General features: G+C 43.4%; 1 protein-coding gene across 2 annotated transcripts in view; it reads right to left on the bottom strand.

Moving 5' to 3' along the window:
• Nucleotides 1-21,127, bottom strand: part of FEZ2 (fasciculation and elongation protein zeta 2) — a 67,965-nt gene that overhangs the window by 23,021 nt on the left and 23,817 nt on the right. Inside the window, exons 5-6 of one of the 2 annotated variants that reach the window (XM_074989677.1) lie at nucleotides 16,732-17,000; nucleotides 8,893-8,973 (exon numbers count right to left, since the gene is read on the bottom strand). In XM_074989677.1, coding sequence (XP_074845778.1) covers nucleotides 8,893-8,973; nucleotides 16,732-17,000 — 350 coding nt within the window. The remainder of the gene's footprint in view (nucleotides 1-8,892; nucleotides 8,974-16,731; nucleotides 17,001-21,127) is intronic. The other variant, XM_074989678.1, reaches the window with a different exon arrangement.

The raw sequence follows: 21,127 nt of genomic DNA, 5'->3' as shown, positions 1-21,127 counted from the left end.
CTGCTCCATGGGACAACAGTTCAGGGTGGGCAAGGCCACCGTACTTATGGAGGTAAGGTGGGGCTGAGTCACGCATCCCCCACGGGTGTGGGGGGGGGCTGGGGTGAGGGGAGCCCACTGCTGCAAGGGGCCAGATGGGGGGGCAGGGGGCTGGACGGGGCAGGGACTGGATAGGAGGGGGCAGAATGGGCCCGAGGCGGGGGTGGTGAGGGGAGATGGCCTACCACCTGCACTAGAGCACATCCCCCTGCCGCCCACTGCAGGTCATCAGAGCCATCAACGCAATGCTGCTCTGTAGGGTCATCCGCCTGGAGGATCTGGACAACACTGTCACCAGCTTCCAGGACCTGGGCTTTCCGAACTGCATCGGTGCTTTGGATGGCATGCACATCCCCATCCGCGCCCCACCACACAGTGCCGGCAAGTATGTCAACAGGAAGGGCTATCATTCGGTGGTGCTCCAGGCCCTGGTAGACATGAGGGGCCGGTTCACTGACATCTATGTGGGCGAGGCCGGCCACACCCACGATGCCCGTGTCTTCCAGAACTCTGGCCTCTGCTGGCACATGGGGGCCAGCACCTTCTTCCCCAGCGGGACAGCCTGGTAGCAGAGGACGTCGCCATGATGCTTTGCATGGTGGCAGATGTGGCACACCCCCTGCAGCCGTGGTTCATGAGGCCATACCTGGGACATCTCAACCCCACCCGAGAGGCATTCAATCAGTGCCTCAACCACGCCCACATCATCATGGAGCGGGCCTTCGGGTGCCTAAAGGGGTGGTGGAGGTGCCTTCACACGCGGCAGGAGGTTGGGGTCCTCCCCGTGCCTCAGGTGGTGGGCACCTGTTGTGTCCTCCACAATGTTGTGGATGGAAACGGGGATGTCTATGTCCCCGGGGGGGGCCCCTCTGGCCAGCGCCAGCTATGAGCAGCTGCGCACCGCCCCCTCCGCCAGGCCCACCAGGATGGCCACTGCATCTGGGAGGCCCTCAGGCAGGCCTTTGCCGACAGCCCCTCTGACACGCATGCACACCCACATCCCACACACATTTGCCACCTACCATCCCCATCACCCCCACCAGCACAGCATCCACCACCCACTGTCCCCCTGAGGACCACAGCACTGAGTGGTGAACATTAAAATAAAGATTTATCTACACTATTCTTGTTAACGATGTACAGGGAGTGGGAACCTAACTTGGAGGGGGCCAGGGGGATCATTGCAGGGCAGTGGTGGTGGGCCACAAGTCCCATGGGCTTCTGGAGCCCCTACCTCCCCAGCTGTGGGGCCTCCGGTGGGGAAGAGAGGGTGTGGGTAGCACCGGCAGGTAATGCCGGAGAGTGGGCCTGGTGGAGGCAGAGGGTGTGGGCTCAGCAGGGGTGGGCAATGTTGGGTGCACGGTCCGGGAAGATGTGGCCAATGCCCTTGAGTGTGGTCAGAAGCCTCTCCCAGACTGCCCTCCACCACTCCATCTCAGCCTGGGCGAGCCGCGGGCGTTGTTCGGGTCCTCCTTGGCCTGGCGGGGGCCAACGGTGCACCTCGTGGGGTGGCGTTCGGGCGCCTCTGAGGGCTGCGGGGAGGGGCTCTCGTGGACTAGGTATGGTGCAGGGCTCTCCCAGCCCATGGATGGTACAGCTGTGTGGAGAAGAGGACCGCATGTCAGCAATGTGCCCCGGATGAAGGGGACCTGGCTGTGGCCCACCCACCCAATCCCACCCCACGGGGCCTCTGACCCTCAAAGGACACTGACCCCCCTCCCCCAAGAGGCACCAACCTGCCCCCCACGAGCTAGGCCTGCTGGCCTGGGGGTACATCCAGGGGTCTCTCATGCAGGTGGCCTTTCTGGGCCTGTGGTGTGCAGCCCCTAGGTGCTGTCTGGCACTGACCCACCACTGCCACTGCTGTGCGGCTTGAGGTGCTGTCCACTGAAGGCGGGTGCTGGGCATCACTGGTGGGCCACCACGGGCTGCCATATTCCATGTGGGGGGTGGCCTGTATGCAGGCGACTAGCCATTGTGTCGCCCCACCCTGTAGAGCAGGTGTGCGCTCCTCCCTGTACGTACCGGAGGGTCCCTCGGCAACTTCCGGCTCCTGGTTGCCCGGCTGGAGAAGTGGGAGGGGAGGATGATGGTGAGGTCCCCCTCCACACTTGACCACTCCGTGGTCCCCTCGCTTTCCTAGATCCCCGGTCTGGGCTGCTCTTCCTCCTCAGCTGCAGCTTCTCAGCCAAGGTGTCCAGGAACAATGGGGAGCTATCCTGGAGTCCCAGGATACCCTGGAGCTCCCGGAAGAAGGGGCATGTGACTGGAGGTGCCCCAGAGCGGCTAGTCTGGTCCCTGGCCCGGGCATAGCCCTGCCACAGCTCCTTCACCTTGGAGCATACCTGCTCCACGGTACGTTCTGGGTGGCCCCTGGTCTGGAGGCCCAGCACCAGGCGGCCAAAGGCAGCAGCATTGTGCCGCTTGACCCCCATCTCATGCAGGACCTCCTCCTCCTCCCACAGGTCGAGGAGGTCCTGCAACTCCCACTCCATCCAGGAGGGGGTCCTTTTTTTTCCCTTCTCCTGGGAGCCCTGCAGGGGCTTAGGGGTGGGGGTGCCTGGGGCTTGCAGGTGGGCTGGCTGTTGGCCATGCTGCTGTGCTGGAGCACGTGTAGAGGCTGCTCCTAGCATGCTCTCAGCTTCCTGCCACAGGTTTCTTGTGTGCATGCAGCTTTAAGGCAGCCCAACACAGGAACCATAGAGCTCCACTGACCGATGCCATGGCGGACCCGTATTTCAAAAAAGGAGGACTGTGAAGTGTCTTCATGTGTACTCTTTTGATTTAGTATTTCGAAAGGGGCCGATCTTCTTGATCTGGGATCGGGGTTCGGATTTCTATGTCTGCACCCCATTCTTTCGATTTCCTTTTGAAAGATGGTTTTACACGTGTGGATGCTCCTCCTACTCTTTCGAAAAAAGAACGCTTATTTTGATGTTTTGTACACATGTAGACACAGCTTCGGAGTTTACATATCACAGGGGAGTTTACATATCACAGCCCCCTGACCCAATTCCTCCCATGAGATCCTTTACAGACTCATATTGGGTCCACCTGTTTGTTTTGTACTGCTCTTTGGTAATTTTCCATTGCACTCACATCAGTCTCCCTTCACATACAAGAGGACAAAGTTTCTTCTCCCAGGTGCAGCAAGCTTATTGTCCCTGCTTGTTTTATTCTGAATAGAAGAAGATCCCTGAGTGCTCTTCATTCACCATCGTATCTGACTTTGCTGAGACATGACAACCTGTGAACTATGCACACATACAAACCATGACACAATAATTTCAAAAAAATCATTCACAATTAGATATGGTACAGAAAGAATCCTCAGTTTGTCAGAGTTCTGCTTCTGTGTTTTTCTCCCACAGCCTTGATAGGCTTCTGATGAAGCGGGTCTTTGCCCATGAAAGCTTATGCTCCAAAATATCTGTTAGTCTATAAGGTAGCTCTTTCTTTAAGCGTCAACCAGAAGGTCTCCAGTCAACTTGAAAAGAAAGAGAACTTATAATGAAAAAAGGTAGAACAGAACAGAAGTATCCCCAGCCAGCTCCCAGTCCCAGGGCTACTGTGGTTCTCCCAAAGCCTGGCTGGGTCCCAGAGCTAGAGCTGATGGCAGGGCTCCAAACCCAGGGGCTGCCGGGATTCCCCTGGCCCCACCCAGGTCCATGGGACTGAGCTGCTGGTGGGGGGATGCTCTGTGCACCAGCTGGCTCCCAGCCTCGGGGCTGCCTGGGCTCCCCTGGCTCCTGGCTGAGTCCCCTGGGTTGGAGCTGCCAATGGGGCTCTTTGCCCCAGCTGGCTCCCAGCTGTGGAGGTGGCGGATCCCCCTGCCACCCAGCCAGGGATGCTGTGGCTGGGGCTACCAAGGTGTTGGTACAGAGTACTGACCTGTACCAGCTCAAACGCATAAACAGACACACGACATTCTCAAAGCAAAATGAATGAACAAGTATTATTTTATCTAACGCAATAGGATTAATATAGTAAACGAATCCTTATTAATAATTAAATCAGAGTGTTTTAGTATCATATGTGACAAAGAACCACAAGAGACTCATTAGAGAGCCACCTTCAAAGTATTACTGGTCTAGACTGATCTACAATATCTTCGAGAAAATTAATAGATAAGACTGAAGAAAAAAGGGATTTTTTCCTTATGTCAGTTGAGATTCTTGGGACCTCCTACATCAGTTTAGTATAGATGGGATTAGTATTCAACTGCTGCCTGGAACACTGTTCTGTGAAGGCTGCATCTATAAACCTGTTTTATTATGTTTGTCAAAATGTAGCCAGAAGCGCAAGACAGCCTTGCAGATCTCCTTTAAATAGATTTCCTCTCTTTTCTGCCCATGGATATACTAGTAAACATCTAAAGTGAGTTTTCCAACTGAATAGGAAATTTCCTTTAATGCTGAAACGTACCCATCTCTGATCAGTTGCTAACCTAACCTATGTGGAAATGGTGCATTTGTAGGCTCCTGACTTTTATCTCCTGATGCAAGATGAAAAGTCAGACTTTAAAGCCCTTCTAGCGCTATGTAATTCCAAGCAATAGACTTCGTTCTTTAGGATTCATAGGGTTAGAAGCCAAATGTAGGTAGGGTAATTCCCTTGTTCAAATACAAGACTAATTTTGTCTCTGGCTGAATTCCAGCACAGGTCTCAGCAAGACCAGAGTCTTTTAAAAAGCAATATGAAGGTGCACACTGTTTGCAAGAAAAACCTGCAACACTCTTATTCTTTTGCATATTTTTACACATACACACGCCCTTACCTAGAAGCCCAGGTCAGGGCCCAATCCACCGTGCAAATGTGTTTGCTACTAGACATTGAGTTTAAGAATAAGTCACCGAGAAATCCTTCTCAGGAGATTCAAAATAGGAAAACCAAATTGTCAGTCCCAATTAGGAATTAGGAAACTAACTAATACTCTTGATTCCTCCTCTGCCTTCAGGAACCTGGAAACATCAGGAGCCATTAGACTGACACACTGTCCACAAAGCAGCTGAACTACACAGCAATGAGGACCCAAAAAATCAACTTGGTGAAAATCCATAATGGTTGGTGTCCTGACCCTAAATGACTCTATTCATGATTTATCACAAGCTCAAAGATTCTCTGCACTCCAGCGGGCATCTGAAGACAATACATTCATGAACCGCTAAGAACAGCAACATTTGTATGCTGGGTATTCATCAAGTACCAGGCTTTGTACTTACAAGAATTTAATGGGTGCTCATGGATGGGAACACTAGGGTCTGCACACAGTTTAATACTATGGTGTTTGAGTACAGCATTAAGACTGGACATGGTTTTGCAGCTTCTTCATCAGATGCTACCTGAGAGAAACCTACTTGTTTTGATGATGAAATTTGTTTCCAGGCGAAGGAAATTTGATTCTAGCCTGGGGTCTGAAGGAGTTCTCGTTATCAACCTGCACCTTTCAGATAATACAGACCTCCAAGTACAAGATGACACACACATTCCTTCTTGTTTGGGCTGCAAGAGATGGTTTGGACTGGTAGCACTGGTCCAGGACAGTAAGTAATGGATACTTTTTGAGTATAAAAGGCACGTGAAGGTATGGCACCTTGAGATCCAGGGAGCATAAGAATTTGCCTATATTCAAGTCTTGAATATATTATTTTAGAGACTTCTATCCTACAAATACGACATACCTAAGAAGAAATAACCCATTTCAAGTCAGGAACTGCACAGAGTTCCCTTTGTTTGGAGGACAATAAAACAGATCCAATGTCCTCCCCTTCTGATTTTCCAGGACATGGAAATGGGCTGTACCTTTAGGAAATTGTTTGGGGTATCTTAGTTACTTTTTTGTTGGGCACATGTGGCACTATGTACTAGAATGGAGTAGCAGAATGGTTCTCCTATTAAAATCGACCACATTCCTCTTTAAATCATAATTAAAGTCAGTGACTGAATTAAACCAAAGTGATTTCAATCCTCTGACCTATTCTATTCACAGAAACAAATCGGATCCATGGAAATTAAGCAAATATATCTGTAAACCATGCTTAGTGTGGAAACTGATCAGTTAAGTGCATGCAGACAAGAGAAGCATTTTCCTGAATTCTTTCAGCGTGTCAAGGAGAAAGAGACTTCAAAACATTCTCCACCAACTCGAGCCAACTTCTTGGGGATACAGAATCCACATGGGAACTAGAGTACCTCCTTACCTCTCAGATGACCAAAGGAGTCAAGAACCTCAATCTAATAAGACTGGCTACTGCCAGCCCAAGCCAGGACATTCTGTCTTTCACCCAGTACATAGCTATCCTCACCCGTACACAAAATACACAGTTGCACAGAACAATGGAAGATTTGGAAAGCCACTGGGTCTTTATGTCCACGCACCAGCCTCTTCCTACCCCTGTTCTGTAGATCAGCTTCCTCTGGAGAAGATTTAGTTAACTTAGAAGTGAAAAGCCTGCCAGACCTATTAGAAGAACCTGTAAAAGAGCTATTCAAATGGTAATACAGCCACTTAACAGCCATTTACAAGCCCTTGTCAGTTTCTGAATTTATTGCATTAGTCCACAGGACCTTAGCTTAAAATTTGTTTTTTGTTTTTAAAACATTTCACTATTGTGTTGCCAAAGATTATAAAATCACATCTAAAAAATGGCCTCCCTCCTCTCTGGCTGCCACTGGGCACATGAGCACCAGTTTAATAGTACTGTATAGGGCCCCAGATATCCTAACAATGGCCCTGACCCAGTCAGAAAACTCTGAAAAATATCCTTAAAACTTTGGTGACTCCTGGACTTGGTCAGGACCATTACTACCTCACAAAGTGGAACAAAGTACCATACAAGTCTTTCATGAAAAAGAGAGAATTTGTGCATTGTTTCTGTGGTCTGCAGAATTATGCACACAGGTGCCAGTCAACTGAATTCTCTTTACTTCCTATCCCCCAAACCAACGAATCACATATAAAGGACTATTTTCAGTTTGCTGAACTTGTGTGATTATTTTTCCTGTTCCTCCCAGGAAAATGGCAGCTAAGCATGTCTGATGGGATATTGTCCAGGGCTTCATCATATGGACTTCTTAAGAGAGATAATTGGATCAATTTCTCCTACATGATTACATAAATGATCACAGACTGATTTCTGATGTATTTTGGGATATTTGGTCAATAATACATCAGACACACAGGGTTACTAATTTTCAGGACACTAATTTAGATTTCGAGAGGGGCAGTGACCTACATACAGAACTGTCTTCTGTACTGTTCTTCACAGAGTGGATTCACATAAAGCTAATATAATGTGCACTGGCAAAATATAGACGTCTCTTAATTATAAATTGTTCTTGCAATGTCATCATGCCAGGCCATCTCAGGGTATTTGCTACTCAGATGTGGCAAGAGACTCTGCCTCGTGATCAGCCAGATATCAGGCCAGACTCAGAATGCCCCAGTGGGTGGTATCTCAAAGACACCACATCACAGTTCAATGGCCATATTTTGGCTCAATACCTGCAGTACAGCGAGAATTTGGTGCATGCTCCTGTCAAGATCCTGATCTTGCATGGGAAATGAAAGCTTTCAAGTCTTATAGGGCCCCTACTGTCTCTCAAAGACAAGCCCTGATATGTAATTCAGCTACTACCTCTAAGCCTTTGAGACTTAAGCACCCTGGTCATGGAATGATCAATACTTTTGCTCTTTCAAGCTGTTGCCCTTGTCTAAGTTGCCAGGATAAAGAAAAACACACACTTATATTTCATATAGATATGCCCCTATAGCTATCAGGGATCTTTAGTTGTGTACGGACTGATTTAATCCTCACCTGCTTTTCCACTGCTGTTTTTCAAGTAAATTACAGCACATACCAGGGAACAGCTTGCCGTCTGTACACCAAGTTCTATGGCACTGAAGCCTGGTTTCTCCAAACTCCAGGATTTCATGACACCACAGTTTACTTAGGTTTCTCTCCTCTTAGAAGACAGGCTGGGAAGGAAACGCTATAAAAACCAGTCTTCCATAAAGCCACTGGACTTTCCCCCTCCACACAGGAAGGACAGAATGGGCTCTAAATTAATTGTTCTTGAGAAATAATCTAGAATGCTAAGCCCTCAACTTGACTACATTTTAAGAACTTGGTTATTTATCAAACACCATAAACACAATACTAAACATATATTACACTCAAACATTTTTGAACCATTACAGTTGGGGATCTAAATTAAAACATGGTAGTTCAATACCATTCTGAAATAAAGGGTAAAAATTCTACATTTAACATTGACATAAAATATTAACTCTTAACCTAAATAGCCATATTCCATGTTTTGCATTTTCTTTATTAATATTTAAAGTAATAAAATACAAACTTACCATTGGATATATTATTATACCCAGAATATTTTGTTCCATATAACTGTCTGCTTTTAACATAATGCAGTTGTCAAAGATACAAAGACATACATGTAGTTTTGTATATGCAATTCTGTTCAGAACAGTGGCTATGAGCATTACATCAGCTAGCCCCATTCTCCATATTGTATCCTAGCTCCCATAGGATTAAGATTGGAGCAAAGTTTCTAACTTTATGCATCTTTCCAACGTGGGTTTAATCACACATGCAAAACATTTCAATTATGCTTTATGATTTTATTTTTATTTTGGGACATGAAAGAGGCTGTTGAGAGAAAAAGATACTATTAGACATCTGCCTCTCTGAATGCATGAGAGGATGGGGTGAACATACAACAGCTATTTTTTCAATTGGAGAGCTAAAAAACTATAGAGGCCAGCTTTCAAGATTCTGATTTCTACAACAGCACCAAGCAAATATGAGGAAAAGTGAGAGAATAGCTCAGCACCTGTTTCTCTCCACACGAGTTTCCAAATGTGTGGCGGAAGCCATTCTGAATGACATTTGAGATCCCTTCCATGCTGAAGCGCTAAGGTAGCAAAAACATGGCAGAAAAAGAAGAGGACAGAGAAAGAAGTTCAAGGCTATTAGTGAGCATTTACCGAGACAATACAAATAAGATGAATGACAGAAACAATGTTAGAATGTGTTACAATACATTTTCACATCTTTGTTTGCTGTTCATATGCAGAAAAACGCTTTTAAAACAGGATGTATCATTAATAAATATGAACCACCATAAAATTAAAAAAACCCAATTTTCTGCAGAGTTGGAAGTAAAAAAATCTTTATATAGCAGACCACATGTTTATATGTAAGTATACATAACCACTCAGTCTAGAGTTAATCATTTTAAAGAACAAAGATTTTAAAATATATTTAGAATACCTGAGTAGGCAGATAATCTCCAAAGTTCACCCTGTTATCAAGTTATTGAAAACACTACCATATTTAAAGGTACACTGCTGACATTTAACGTTTTTATGAAGTTTGATGGAGTATGTAAGACTAATTAAAATCACTTTTTAAAATTTAATCCCTTTTTACATTATCCTACAAAGAATTTTATGATTTTGTAATTCCTGTTACAATAACTGCAACAATTAACCACTGTAATAATGAACTGTATTCCCAGAATTATGCTGATATAAAATGCACAATGTTAATTAACTAAGCAGCCATATTAATTTCAAGATCCATTAGAAATATGTGGAAGCCAAGTAAAAATAATCTATATGTATTCTACCAAATCTGTCCTCTTGTTATTTTTATTCCACTCTTGTTCATTCAAAGAAAGCAGTTTAACAGATCCATACTTCTGAGAGTCTTATCCCACATACGAAATTCAGAAACTGATAAACTAAAAAGTAACCTCAGTATACTTGTATAGAGTTGTGATATTATATAAATATACATGCATATGCTAGATACATGTGTGTCTATGTATAACACACACACACACACACACAGTTATATGTTCACATTTCTGTAAAGGAAGAATTAAATGCTATTTAATATAATGATTAAGTTTGTAAATTTACCACAGAAAATTCAGAAAATGAAAGAGTGAAGGCTCTCAAAGACACTTTCATTCACTTTCTCAGACTATACTAAAATATTGTTGTGACTTTAGATACCTCTGTATCCCTATCTTACAGAATACTGCAATCATATTTGTACAAAGTATGTCTTGTGAGGTATCACAGCAAAGCTAATCAAAAGCTGGTTATTAATATCACTGTGAAATCCACATGTTAAAACCAAATGTGAAGTGATGAAATTCCTAAAACATGCTTGAAGTCCCAACAGCCTAGCCTAGGAGATGATAAATATGTCTGTCCTAGACAAAGGAATATGGTTTTACCTCAATATACATAGTTGCAGTAAACAAAATGATGGAGCTAAACTGGTGGGGGTTATCCTGGTACTGAACTCAAGACACACTGAATTAACATGGTTCCTTCACCCCAGTGAAATGCAGAAGACTGAATCCCCAAAGGCTGTGTGTAAATTCAGTAAGGTGCATGTTTCCAGAAAGCTAACAGGTTGGAATGCTTTACTGCCTCTTTAAAGGCAGTGAACCTATCACTCTTCTGAGAGGGTTGACTGTGAGGGACTGATCTCCACAGTAGGACATTTTGGAGTGAAAATAGGTCTGAAAGGGTTCTAAAGTCACTTTGCAGGAAACAATCAGGCTGTACAAAGCCAGAGAGTGAGGCTTGTGGGCTTCAGAGATCAGAGCCCTAATCCTAACCTAGATCAAAGCTACTGAGCCACAAGAAATTTTGAATTACAAGGCAGATAGCAACTGAGTTCCTTATTTGCCTGGGTAAATCCCAGAACATCATAATTTTACATCTTCCAAGTCCTGAACTAACATTAAACTAGTTCACATGGTACCTTTGTTAAGTAGGTAAAAGAAACTGCTCATTTTTATTTTACAGATTATGGAAACAAAGAGCAAAATTATTTGCCCAAAGTCTATCTGCAAGTATAGGGCAGAATGTTAATTAAAATATTTGATTATTACTTGTTAAATATTTGGTCTCAAATATATTATCTGCAATGGATCTATTCTTGTGGCAGTATGAGACGTTAGTATTTCCACTGTTTATCTTCACACTGAAAATGCCTTTGAACTACTTTTGCGTTTTAACAGTGGATACATCTATGTTTTCCACACAAAACTCCTTGAACTTGCAATTTGAAAACAGACTTTTGAAAACTGACCCTTTTTTTTTTTTATAGGGTTTCATTAAGAAAAGTTGGCTAACTAACATTATGTAACCATTTAAACCTAGGCCTAGATTTCCAGAGATATCCACTAAAATCTACATTTAAACATCTCAATCAACATAGTTTATTCATATGTGCTTAGCTCCTACATGTCAGGAATTTTTTATCCCTTTGGGCATTATCATCCCCGTGGGCCACGGGAAACAAACCTTTGGCCTGTTTAACATCATTGCAGGAGCAGGTAGATTCTAAAGATACATAGGCTGCCATTTAGCAGCCCCCTGTAACGGTCACTCTGTGTCAGTTGGTTTCCCCGGTAACCTGAACTCACAAACACCTCAGAATCATGGATTTGAAATCCAGGCTCCTCATTGGGTGCAGGTGAGCAGCTTCTAGAAGCTTCCCTGGCCCGGAGGACCTGTTTGAAAACATGTGCTTAGAACCTTCGTATGGAAATTACCTTATGAATCATGTATGAACTCTACCTATATAAGCCAGGCTGGTCCTGGCATTCGGGGCCCTTGGGTACTGCAGGCAAGGACCCTGCTGACCCTACATGGAACAGCGAGGCCACTAGGCGACCGCTGAGAGTTCTGAGGCCAGGCTTAAAAGCCGAAGAGAGCTGAATCACAGCTGCGTTTGCGGCATAGAGCTGAAATCACCTCAGCACTCGCCTTTGAGCGGTGCTGAACAGAGCTAAATCACTACCAGGCTAGCTACACCTAGCCACCTCAGCCATTGCTGACAGGACTCTGAGCCGCCTTGCAGCCTGAAGCGGCATCTTTGCGCCATCGCGCCTCACCGCTCTCTAGCGTTGAGGAGCAGCAAGCAGCCCTGAGGTGGATCGGGCGGGCGGCGACCTGGCCTCACCACTAGGGTGAGGTACTGCGTGCTCGCCTGCTGAAACCCAGGGCCTGCCATCACAGCGGCACCTTCGCTCCCGCCGCCAGCCATCTTGTGGCATCGATGCTTCACCACCACCGGACTGGACTCTTACTGGACTGGACCTTACCTAACCGGACTGGACATGTAAAATTGCCTTCACGTAGCTATATACACATACTATATTCACTCCCACCTGGGAAATCGGGACCCTCTGCGAGGGAACGGGGGGTTGCTCCTCCGTTGTTCCTTCCTCTGACGAGGGGAAGGAAGCGCCCGACCCCCTGAGGCCGGGCCTAAACATCCCAGGCAGGGTTCACTATATTAACCAGACCTCAGCACATTTAATTAATAATTAATGTTTATTAGTAAGTTTAAGTTGTTATAGTTTGTCTAACTCTTAACGGTTTAACTATCCTTTTCCCTTCTATCCTTTTCCCCTTTCCCCCTATCCTTACTCACCTCCTCTAAATAGATTGCAGGAGAAGGCATTGCCTCCCTCAGTTCTCAAATCCTACCATAGTGACCTGAGGAAGAGCACAAGCCTCCCAGGTTCACTTAGTTGGACCCACTAAGGGAGTACCGTGGGCCCCCAAAAAGAGGGACAGCCCAGACTGGCTTTTGGGTACCAACCCCTTGGGTCAGGCTAGCAACCTGACCCTGTGCGGAGGTGGGGCTTAGCACCCCCACCCCAGCTTTGGAAGGAGACAGCAGGGATTTTTCAAACTCCCAACACCCCTCATTCCTAAACTCCTCTATCCTTTTACCTTTGCTCCTATAACCAATTCCTTTGCTTTGCGGTACAATAAAACCAACTCAAGGTCCAAAAGAAAGCCACCAAATGGATACAGTTTCAAACATAAGTGTATGTATCGTTAGAGCATAAATAAGTTTATATCTTAGTACTCCTACTTGTTATAGTTCTCACCTTGTTGTGTCCCTTAATAAAATCCTAGTTACTTTGGTTTTTTTTAACCTTACAACCCTTGTCCTTGTCTCATTCTTCCTGCCAGCCTCTCCTTTCCAGGAGGCTCTAGTGGAGACCCAAAAGATTCACCTGAGTAGTGTCAACCGGTTTGGGGTTTGTAGCAGGGATTTGATCGGGGTCCTGGCATAGAAGAAACAGGGGGTTCACGTACTCCTTATTCAGGGATTCATTTAAATATTAATTACCTATCCATCCAGAGAGTCCTGTCACTACACAGTTTTCATCCCCATAAATGGAATCCAGGGTAGCTCAACATTTCTGAGAAAGCAGGTTAGTTCTATCAAGGTGCCTAAATATGGATTTAGGAACTCAGCTTTAAACATCCTGGTTGGAAAATGTTCTATATCAGGGCGGCATATGGAAGTCCATTTATTTGAAACTCTGAATTGAATGGTTTGAGAAAGGATCTGAAATCACCTGACTCATATTTGAGCCACCCCTTGTCTTTATTTTTCTTAAGTTAACTGAAAATTCCACCTTTTGCTATCGCATGCTAAAATACAATTAAGTCTCTAACTGAATTTACAGTATCGTACTCAAGCTAAACCTATTTTACACAAGAAATTTCTTCCTCAATGCTATTTCTTTTTGACTTAGAATTGAAATTTAATTATGTCTGGTGCAATATTTCAAATTTTAGTCATTTGCAAACAATTCTATTAATATTCTTAATTTAAGATAATTACAGTGTTCACTTGTGGATCTGTCTTGCTTATGTCAAAGACCAGCAATTCCTTTCCCTTTAGCTAGTCACCTTTAAGGGTCTGTCTATACAATTTCTGTATTAAATTAACTCTGCCAATTTAGATATTAACATATTTAAAACCCTTAAGTCAATATGCTAAAAAATATTTATATCAATTATAAATTTTAGGTAAATTGGCAGACATTCAAATTCTAGATAGTCTAAGGTTTCATTAAAAAACATATCTATCCTTTATGCTTGGTAAACAGTCTTCACAATCAAAACATCAGTAAGAAGCTGTTTCTAGGACCGAAACAAAGACTTCAAAAAAAAGTGTGAACTGCTCTGCATTCAAATCACATAGGTTTAGCAGAATCCTAACTAAAACACAAGGTCTAAAAATGTGGACAAGCAAGTAAATGTACAATATGCACTTAAAATTCCATGCTCATCAGCAAAACAAAGCTTAAGTACCACCACTTCTCAATCACTTTTAAATGAAACTGTTTAGGAATTAAAAAGTATCTTGTGTAGCCAAACAAAATAATTGTTTGAAGAAAAGAGACCACATACTAATATTGACCATCAAAATCTGTATCATTTAAAAGGAACAGGAAGAAAAATAATTGAGAATTAGACACCAAGATGGCACACTGTGCACTCACAGGTCACATGATTGATACTCAAAGTATATCCAAATTAAGTTGTTGTTCAGCTGCTGATTCTTCATCAGAAGATAAAACCCAGAAGAGTGGATCTACATATCTAACTTCCTTCAAGGAAGGCTACAAAATATACACTCGCCTATGCTGGTCATCTCAGAAATGGTGCTCAATGAAAAATGAATAAATCCCTTGATGTAAAATAAATCCCTTACCAAACGCCGACAGAGTTTACAAATATGGTGCTTTGCATTTGTGTTCAGTTACAGGGGCAGTGCACCAAAATCATCATTCACTCTGTTCTTCTTTAGTGTTTAACATGGTTGTTATATGAAACCCTACATAATCTATGACTCAAGTAGTTTAGCAGTTGAACTCTAGGAACCTTCCCAGCAATTACAAATGTTTTCTATTCTAATGCACAGGAAAAACCAGACAATTTTCAGTCAACAGAATGATACATCTCCCATTACTTCCAGCACCCTCAAATCCTGCTCTCCCTTCCTTTTGTTTGTAACCCTCTTATCACTCCTGTTCTTCGTAGAGTGACTGCCATATAAAAAACACTTGTATTTATCACATTACTACAGCTTTTCTCTGCTTATGCCAGGATATAGTAAAAGCAGTAGCAGCTGAATGAGTACTGACTTCTTAATGGCTTCCACTGAAATTAATACTTTCCCTCTGGTCTGTACATTGCAAGAGGGAAGTTTGGTTTGAATGAGATATGCATTTTGGCAGGTGAATCTTTAATTTCAAAGTTGGCTGCTTAGTTGCTTCAACACATGCACCATATTAGTTTTTAAAAGATATTCTCTGATCTATTATACACTGTATTTTCTGTTACCTAGATATTCAGATTTGTTACTGTGGACATAGTAGAACCAGAAGAAATTAAGTTATATTCCTGTTTAGCATTTTCAGAATTAAAAACAAAATATGATGTTAACAAAACAGTGTGTCAAACAGTCTAAGTTCCCTAAAGTAGCTATTATTTGCCTTGAGTCAAATAAAAGCGTGACCCTTACATGATCCTATAAACTGTTTGAGCATACTTTAGGTGCCAGTGTTGCTTAACAATTTTTAGGTGTATAGTAATTTTGATCTGGGAGCAAACACTTTCAACTCTAAAGTATTCTACTATCAGTTACATTCAATTTCCATTATTTTATGGTGTGTTTAATTACTAGAAAACATTTCTTATGTTCTCCTTTCTCTTCTCCCACTAACAAGCAGCATCATGCACAACTTCTGACAAGTACAGGGGCTAACCATACTTCCATCATTATATTAAACAGTTTGATAACTTCCCAATGCACGTTTTCTCTCTCAGTGAAGTAAGTTTTAGGGAAAAAAAAAAAAGAATTATGTAGGTATAAATACAAGAACGCATGATGTGAACTATCACAATGTTACATTCTACCATCTATTTAAACCGTGCAGTTAAAAACGTTCTGCTTTATGATCTCAGCAAACTGTAAGCAGAACACAAAACATCAGTATTGCCTGTATACCAGCACACAAACATTTAAAATAATGAAGTAATGTGACATTTCTGTTTGGACCACTTAACAGTGGCAAACAGTAATGTCAAACTGGGTCTTTCAACACTACAATGGACAAAGTGTTAGAAAATAATACTGTAAAGAAAACAACCGCTTTGGAAAGAATCTAGACTGGGTGATATAATACATCTTTTCCCTCTCAAAAGCTGATAATTTTAATCCTGTCAGACATATTTTTCCTTTGGTTGACGGCATAGTTTATATAGAGCAAACCAATTTATCTGTCTTTGCTATTAAACTTTGAGCCCAAAACTACTCTAGTATCTGTTAACAGGATCTTTGCCACCGACCTTAGTGAAATCAGCATGGGGTCTATATTTCACTATAAATACATTTTGCATGCTTCAGATTAATTAAGATTTGTACAGCTATATTAGTGACAGTACTTCACTTCCTACATGTCCAATAGTGATATGTGTTTTATGCCTACACAGTCAAAATTATGAAGCATGTAGAGGGGTATGAGCAATGATCACAACTCTGATGAATAATGCACAACTGATTCTGAGCCAGAATGCAAGTAATACAGTTGCTGATAAGAAGTTGGGAAAAAGTTAAAAGCCTGGTAGAAATCATGAAAAACAACATAAGTTTCAAGAAGAGCTAGGCATTACCTATGCTAGAAGATAAGGCAGAAATCAACACAATTTATTATGTGTGAGAGGTATTTATGATTACTTCCTTACTGGATAATTATACACTACGAATTAACACTTAAATCTGAATTTTGCATAAATGTCTATATAAGTAGCTACAAAGACTTTCTTACTGTTCCAGGAATATGACCTCTTTCTTGTTTGCTATTTTGAGGACTACCATTTTTCTGTTTTTTCTTCTTCTTCACTGTCTCTTTGTGTTCTCTCTGTTTGTTTTGTACTTCAATAAGGACAGAAATGAAGCTGTTTTTCACTTCCTTCTCAAACTCCAGTTCATCCCGTAGAGCCAACTGCTGTACCAGCTCCTCGGAATAATCTTTAATGGTAGTCTCAATTTCTTCTAGCAGTTCATTTAGTTCAGCAACAGACAGTTTTTGTACTCCTATGTATATTAAAAAAAATAAAAATAAAAAAAAAAGTCAGAGTATTTTCTGTATAATGTATGAAAAACAGTGTCAGCTTTTTCGGCATGGGGAAATTATCAACAAGGATTTTTAATTATCCCCAGAGATTTTTACATTTGTACCACTGAAAAGATGCCATTACTCACTCTAAAACAAATGGACTATATGCTTTTTGGGGATACGAGGCCATCACAAGCTTTTTTAGGTTTTCTATTAAAATATGTAAGAATGAAAAGGCTATGGTTATTTTCTTTTTCCCCAGAACTTTCTGGGCAGTTAGACAACCTGCACAGGTGGCAGGTATCCCTACAGCTGCACAAGAACCATCCCTGGAATGACTATTAGTTTATAAACATTCTTTCTTTCTGAGAAAAGCTAATGAAAAGGTTATGGCAGGACAACATATGGTAATTTCTGCAGTCTGCACATTTCGGGTCTGTTATGATCAAGAGTTCCATTCACAATGAAACTAACTGTGGATACTGTTGCTGGTTCTTATAAATACACAAGAAGCTTTTGTAACCAGGGAACTCAAGATTTTAACGACATCAGCAAATCGTAAGATGAGTGGATGAGTCACTGGCTTTGTTTCTTTCTTACAGCTCCCACACAGCAATAGTGGGCAACTTCTCATTTGGCCCAAGGACTCACGCAAGGGATCCCACAACAGCCTATTTGTTTACTTTGAACAGGAGGACTGACAACCAGGTAACTAGAAGTTGTGTGAAAATAGGGCTGTGATATACTTAGTATGACAACAATACATGGCTCTACATCTCTGCTCAGACTGGTGTGGGGGAATGAATAACTTCATGTCTCTGAACAGTGGCTAGCTGACACTCAAACCAGGCATGAAAGAAGTGATGCTGGTCAGCAGGGGGGGGAGCACTAACATGCAATACTGAGAGGTACACGGGATTCCTGACAGAGGGAGTATGTCCACCATTTGCAACATAAGTTTGGCTGTTTAGAGTATTACTAGATCTCAGTGGCTCAGCTAGTAGGTGAAATAGAGAAGGAGAGAAGTTCAAGTTGAAGAGGGAAATGGTCTCCATGAGGTTTCTGGTTGTAGAATTTACTCCGTTGCCTAAGACTGCCAGAGCTGGAAATTACTACCATCCAGGCATTCCACAAAGCCCATTTTTCCCCACTGCATTGCAGGAATCTTGTCAAAGAGGATACTTGAAGGATATGATATGTACAAGGTGATGATTCGGATGGATATTATTGTACGGTCAGGGTCAATTAGCAAGTATATTACAGATAATTATAAAATTGTTTTAAGAAGGTTAAGCTGCATTTACCAACTTTACCTCTATGGACAGGCACTGAAAAAATTAAATATCTGCATGTACAACACATTACAACTTCAACAAGAAGCAGAGGATATAACTTAATAATGGTTTAATTCCTTCAATCACCCCGGGGGAAAACTGTACTGGAGATAGCTCATCTTCACTCCCTTGCTGAGGTGGATGGCTCTTTACTCTGGCGAGGGAATGAAGGGCAATCTTTACATCCTCAGAACGCTAAAGCTTTAGGAGTTTGAAGCAGTTTTAGAATAAAGACTCAGAAGTTTTTGGTGGGGGAGGGGGGCAGACTTAAACTGATCATCTAGTCCAACCCCCTTCATTCATGGCTAGACTATTATAGGCCATCCCTGACATGTAATACAGCATCTTGGTTGTCTCATGGTCAAACAGTTTATGAATAACTTGGTGCCCCAATTATCGGAGGGGTAGCCGTGTTAGTCTGGATCTGTAACAGCAACGGAGGGTCCTGTAGCACCTTATAGACTAACCGAAAAGTTTTGAACATGAGCTTTCGTGAGCACAGACTCACTTCATCAGATGCTGGTCTTGGAAATCTGCAGGGCCAGGTATAAATAAGCCAGAGCAAGGGTGGGGATAACAAGGTTAGCTCAGTCAGCAAGGGTTAGGCTTACTACCAGCAGTTGATCTGGAGGTGTGAACACCAAGGGAGGGGAAGATGCTTCTGTATTTAGCCAGCCATTCGCAGTCTTTGTTTAAGCCAGAGCTGAGGGCGTCGAATTTGCAGATGAATTGTAGCTCAGAAATTTCTCTTTGGAGTCTGGTCCTGAAATTTCTTTGCTGTAGGATAGCTACTTTTAAGTCTGCTACTGTGTGGCCTGGGAGATTGAAGTGCTCTCCTACCGGTTTTTGTATATTGCTATTTCTGATACCTGATTTGTGTGCGTTTATTCTTTTACGTAGAGACTGTCCAGTTTGTCCAATGTATATAGCAGAGGGGCATTGCTGGCACACGATGGCATAAATTATATTGGTAGATGTGCAGCTGAATGAACCCATGATGGTGTGGCTGATCTGGTTAGGTCCTGTAATGGTGTTGCTGGTGTAGATATGTGGGCAGAGCTGGCAACGAGGTTTGTTGCATGGATGGGTCCCTGAGTTAGAGTGACTGTGGTGCGGTGTATAGTTGCTGGTTAGGATTTGCTTCAGGTTGGCAGGCTGTCTATGGGTAAGGACCGGTCTGCCTCCCAAGGCATGTGAAAGTGGGGGATCATTGTCCAGGATGGGTTGTAAATCCCTAATGATGCACTGTAGAGGTTTTAGCTGAGGACTGTAGGTGATGGCTAGTGGTGGTCTGTTGGTTTCTCTCTTGGGCTTGTCCTGTAGTAAGAGGCTTCGTGGCACACGTCTGGCTCTGTTGATCTGTTTTTTCACTTCCTCAGGTGGGTATTGCAGTTTCAGGAATGCTTGGTAGAGATCCTGTAGGAGTTTGTCTCTGTCAGAGGGGTTGGAGCAAATGCGGTTATATCTTAGTGCTTGGCTGTAGACAATAGATCGTGTGGTGTGTCTGGGATTGAAGCTGGAGGCATGAAGGTAGGCGTAGCGGTCAGTGGGTTTACGGTACAGGGTGGTAGTGATGTGGCCATCGTGAATTAGCACCGTGGTGTCCAGGAAGTAGATCTCCTGTGTGGACTGTTCCAGGCTGAGGTTGATGTTGGGGTGAAAGTCGTTGAAGTCCCGGTGGAATTCCTCCAGAGCCTCCTTCCCATGGGTCCAGATGATGAAGATGTCATCAATGTAGCGTAAGTAGAGACGGGGTGTTAGTGGACGAGAGCTAAGGAAGCGCTGTTCCAGGTCAGCCATGAAAATATTGGCATATTGAGGGGCCATGCGGGTACCCATAGCTGTGCCGCTGATTTGAAGGTATATATCGTCGCCAAATCTGAAATAGTTGTGTGTGAGGATAAAGTTACAGAGCTCAGCCATCAGATGTGCTGTAGCATCATCAGGGATACTGTTCCGGACAGCGTTTATTCCATCTTTGTGTAGGATGTTGGTATAGGGAGCCTCTACATCCATGGTGGCTAGGATAGTGTTTTCTGGTAGGTCAATGTGTTGCAGTTTTCTCAGGAAGTCAGTGGTGTCGTGGAGATAGCTGGGAGTGCTGGTGCCATAGGGTCTGAGGAGAGAGTCCACATAACCAGACAGTCCTTCAGTCAGAGTGCCAATGCCCGAGATGATGGGGTGTCCAGGATTTCCAGGTTTGTGGATCTTGGGTAGTAGGTAGAATAGCCCTGGATGGGGCTCTAGAGGTGTAAATCTGTTCTTGTACTTGTGTAGGGAGTGTCCTGAGCAGGTGGTGTAGTTTCTTAGTGTATTCCTTGGTGGGATCTGAGGAAAGTAGCCTGTAAAGTTTGGTATTGGAGAGTTGTCTGGAAGCCTCCTTCTGGTAGTCAGACCTGTTCATGATGACAGTAGCACCTCCTTTACCTGCCTCTTTGATTATAATGTCAGGGTTGTTTCTGAGCCTGTGGATGGCATTGCGTTCCGCACGACTGAGGCTGTGAGGCAAACGATGCTGTCTCTCCACAATTTCTGCCTGTGCGTGTCGGCGGAAGCATTCTATATATAGGTCCAGACTGTTATTTCTACCCTCAGGAGGAGTCCACGTGGAGTTCTTCTTCTTGTGCTGCTGGGAGGGTGTCTGTGTAACGGTGTGCTGGTCAGTGTTGTGTTGAAAGTATTCTTTGAGTCTGAGACGGTGAAAGTAGGCTTCCAGATCACTGCAGAGCTGTATTATGTTTGTGCGGGTGGTGGGACAAAAAGAGAGTTCC

The sequence above is a fragment of the Carettochelys insculpta genome, chromosome 3 (assembly GCF_033958435.1).
Source record: "Carettochelys insculpta isolate YL-2023 chromosome 3, ASM3395843v1, whole genome shotgun sequence".
NCBI lineage: Eukaryota > Metazoa > Chordata > Testudines > Carettochelyidae > Carettochelys > Carettochelys insculpta.
Note: the sequence above shows the minus strand (reverse complement) of the source record. Positions and strands in the feature narration are given on the sequence as shown.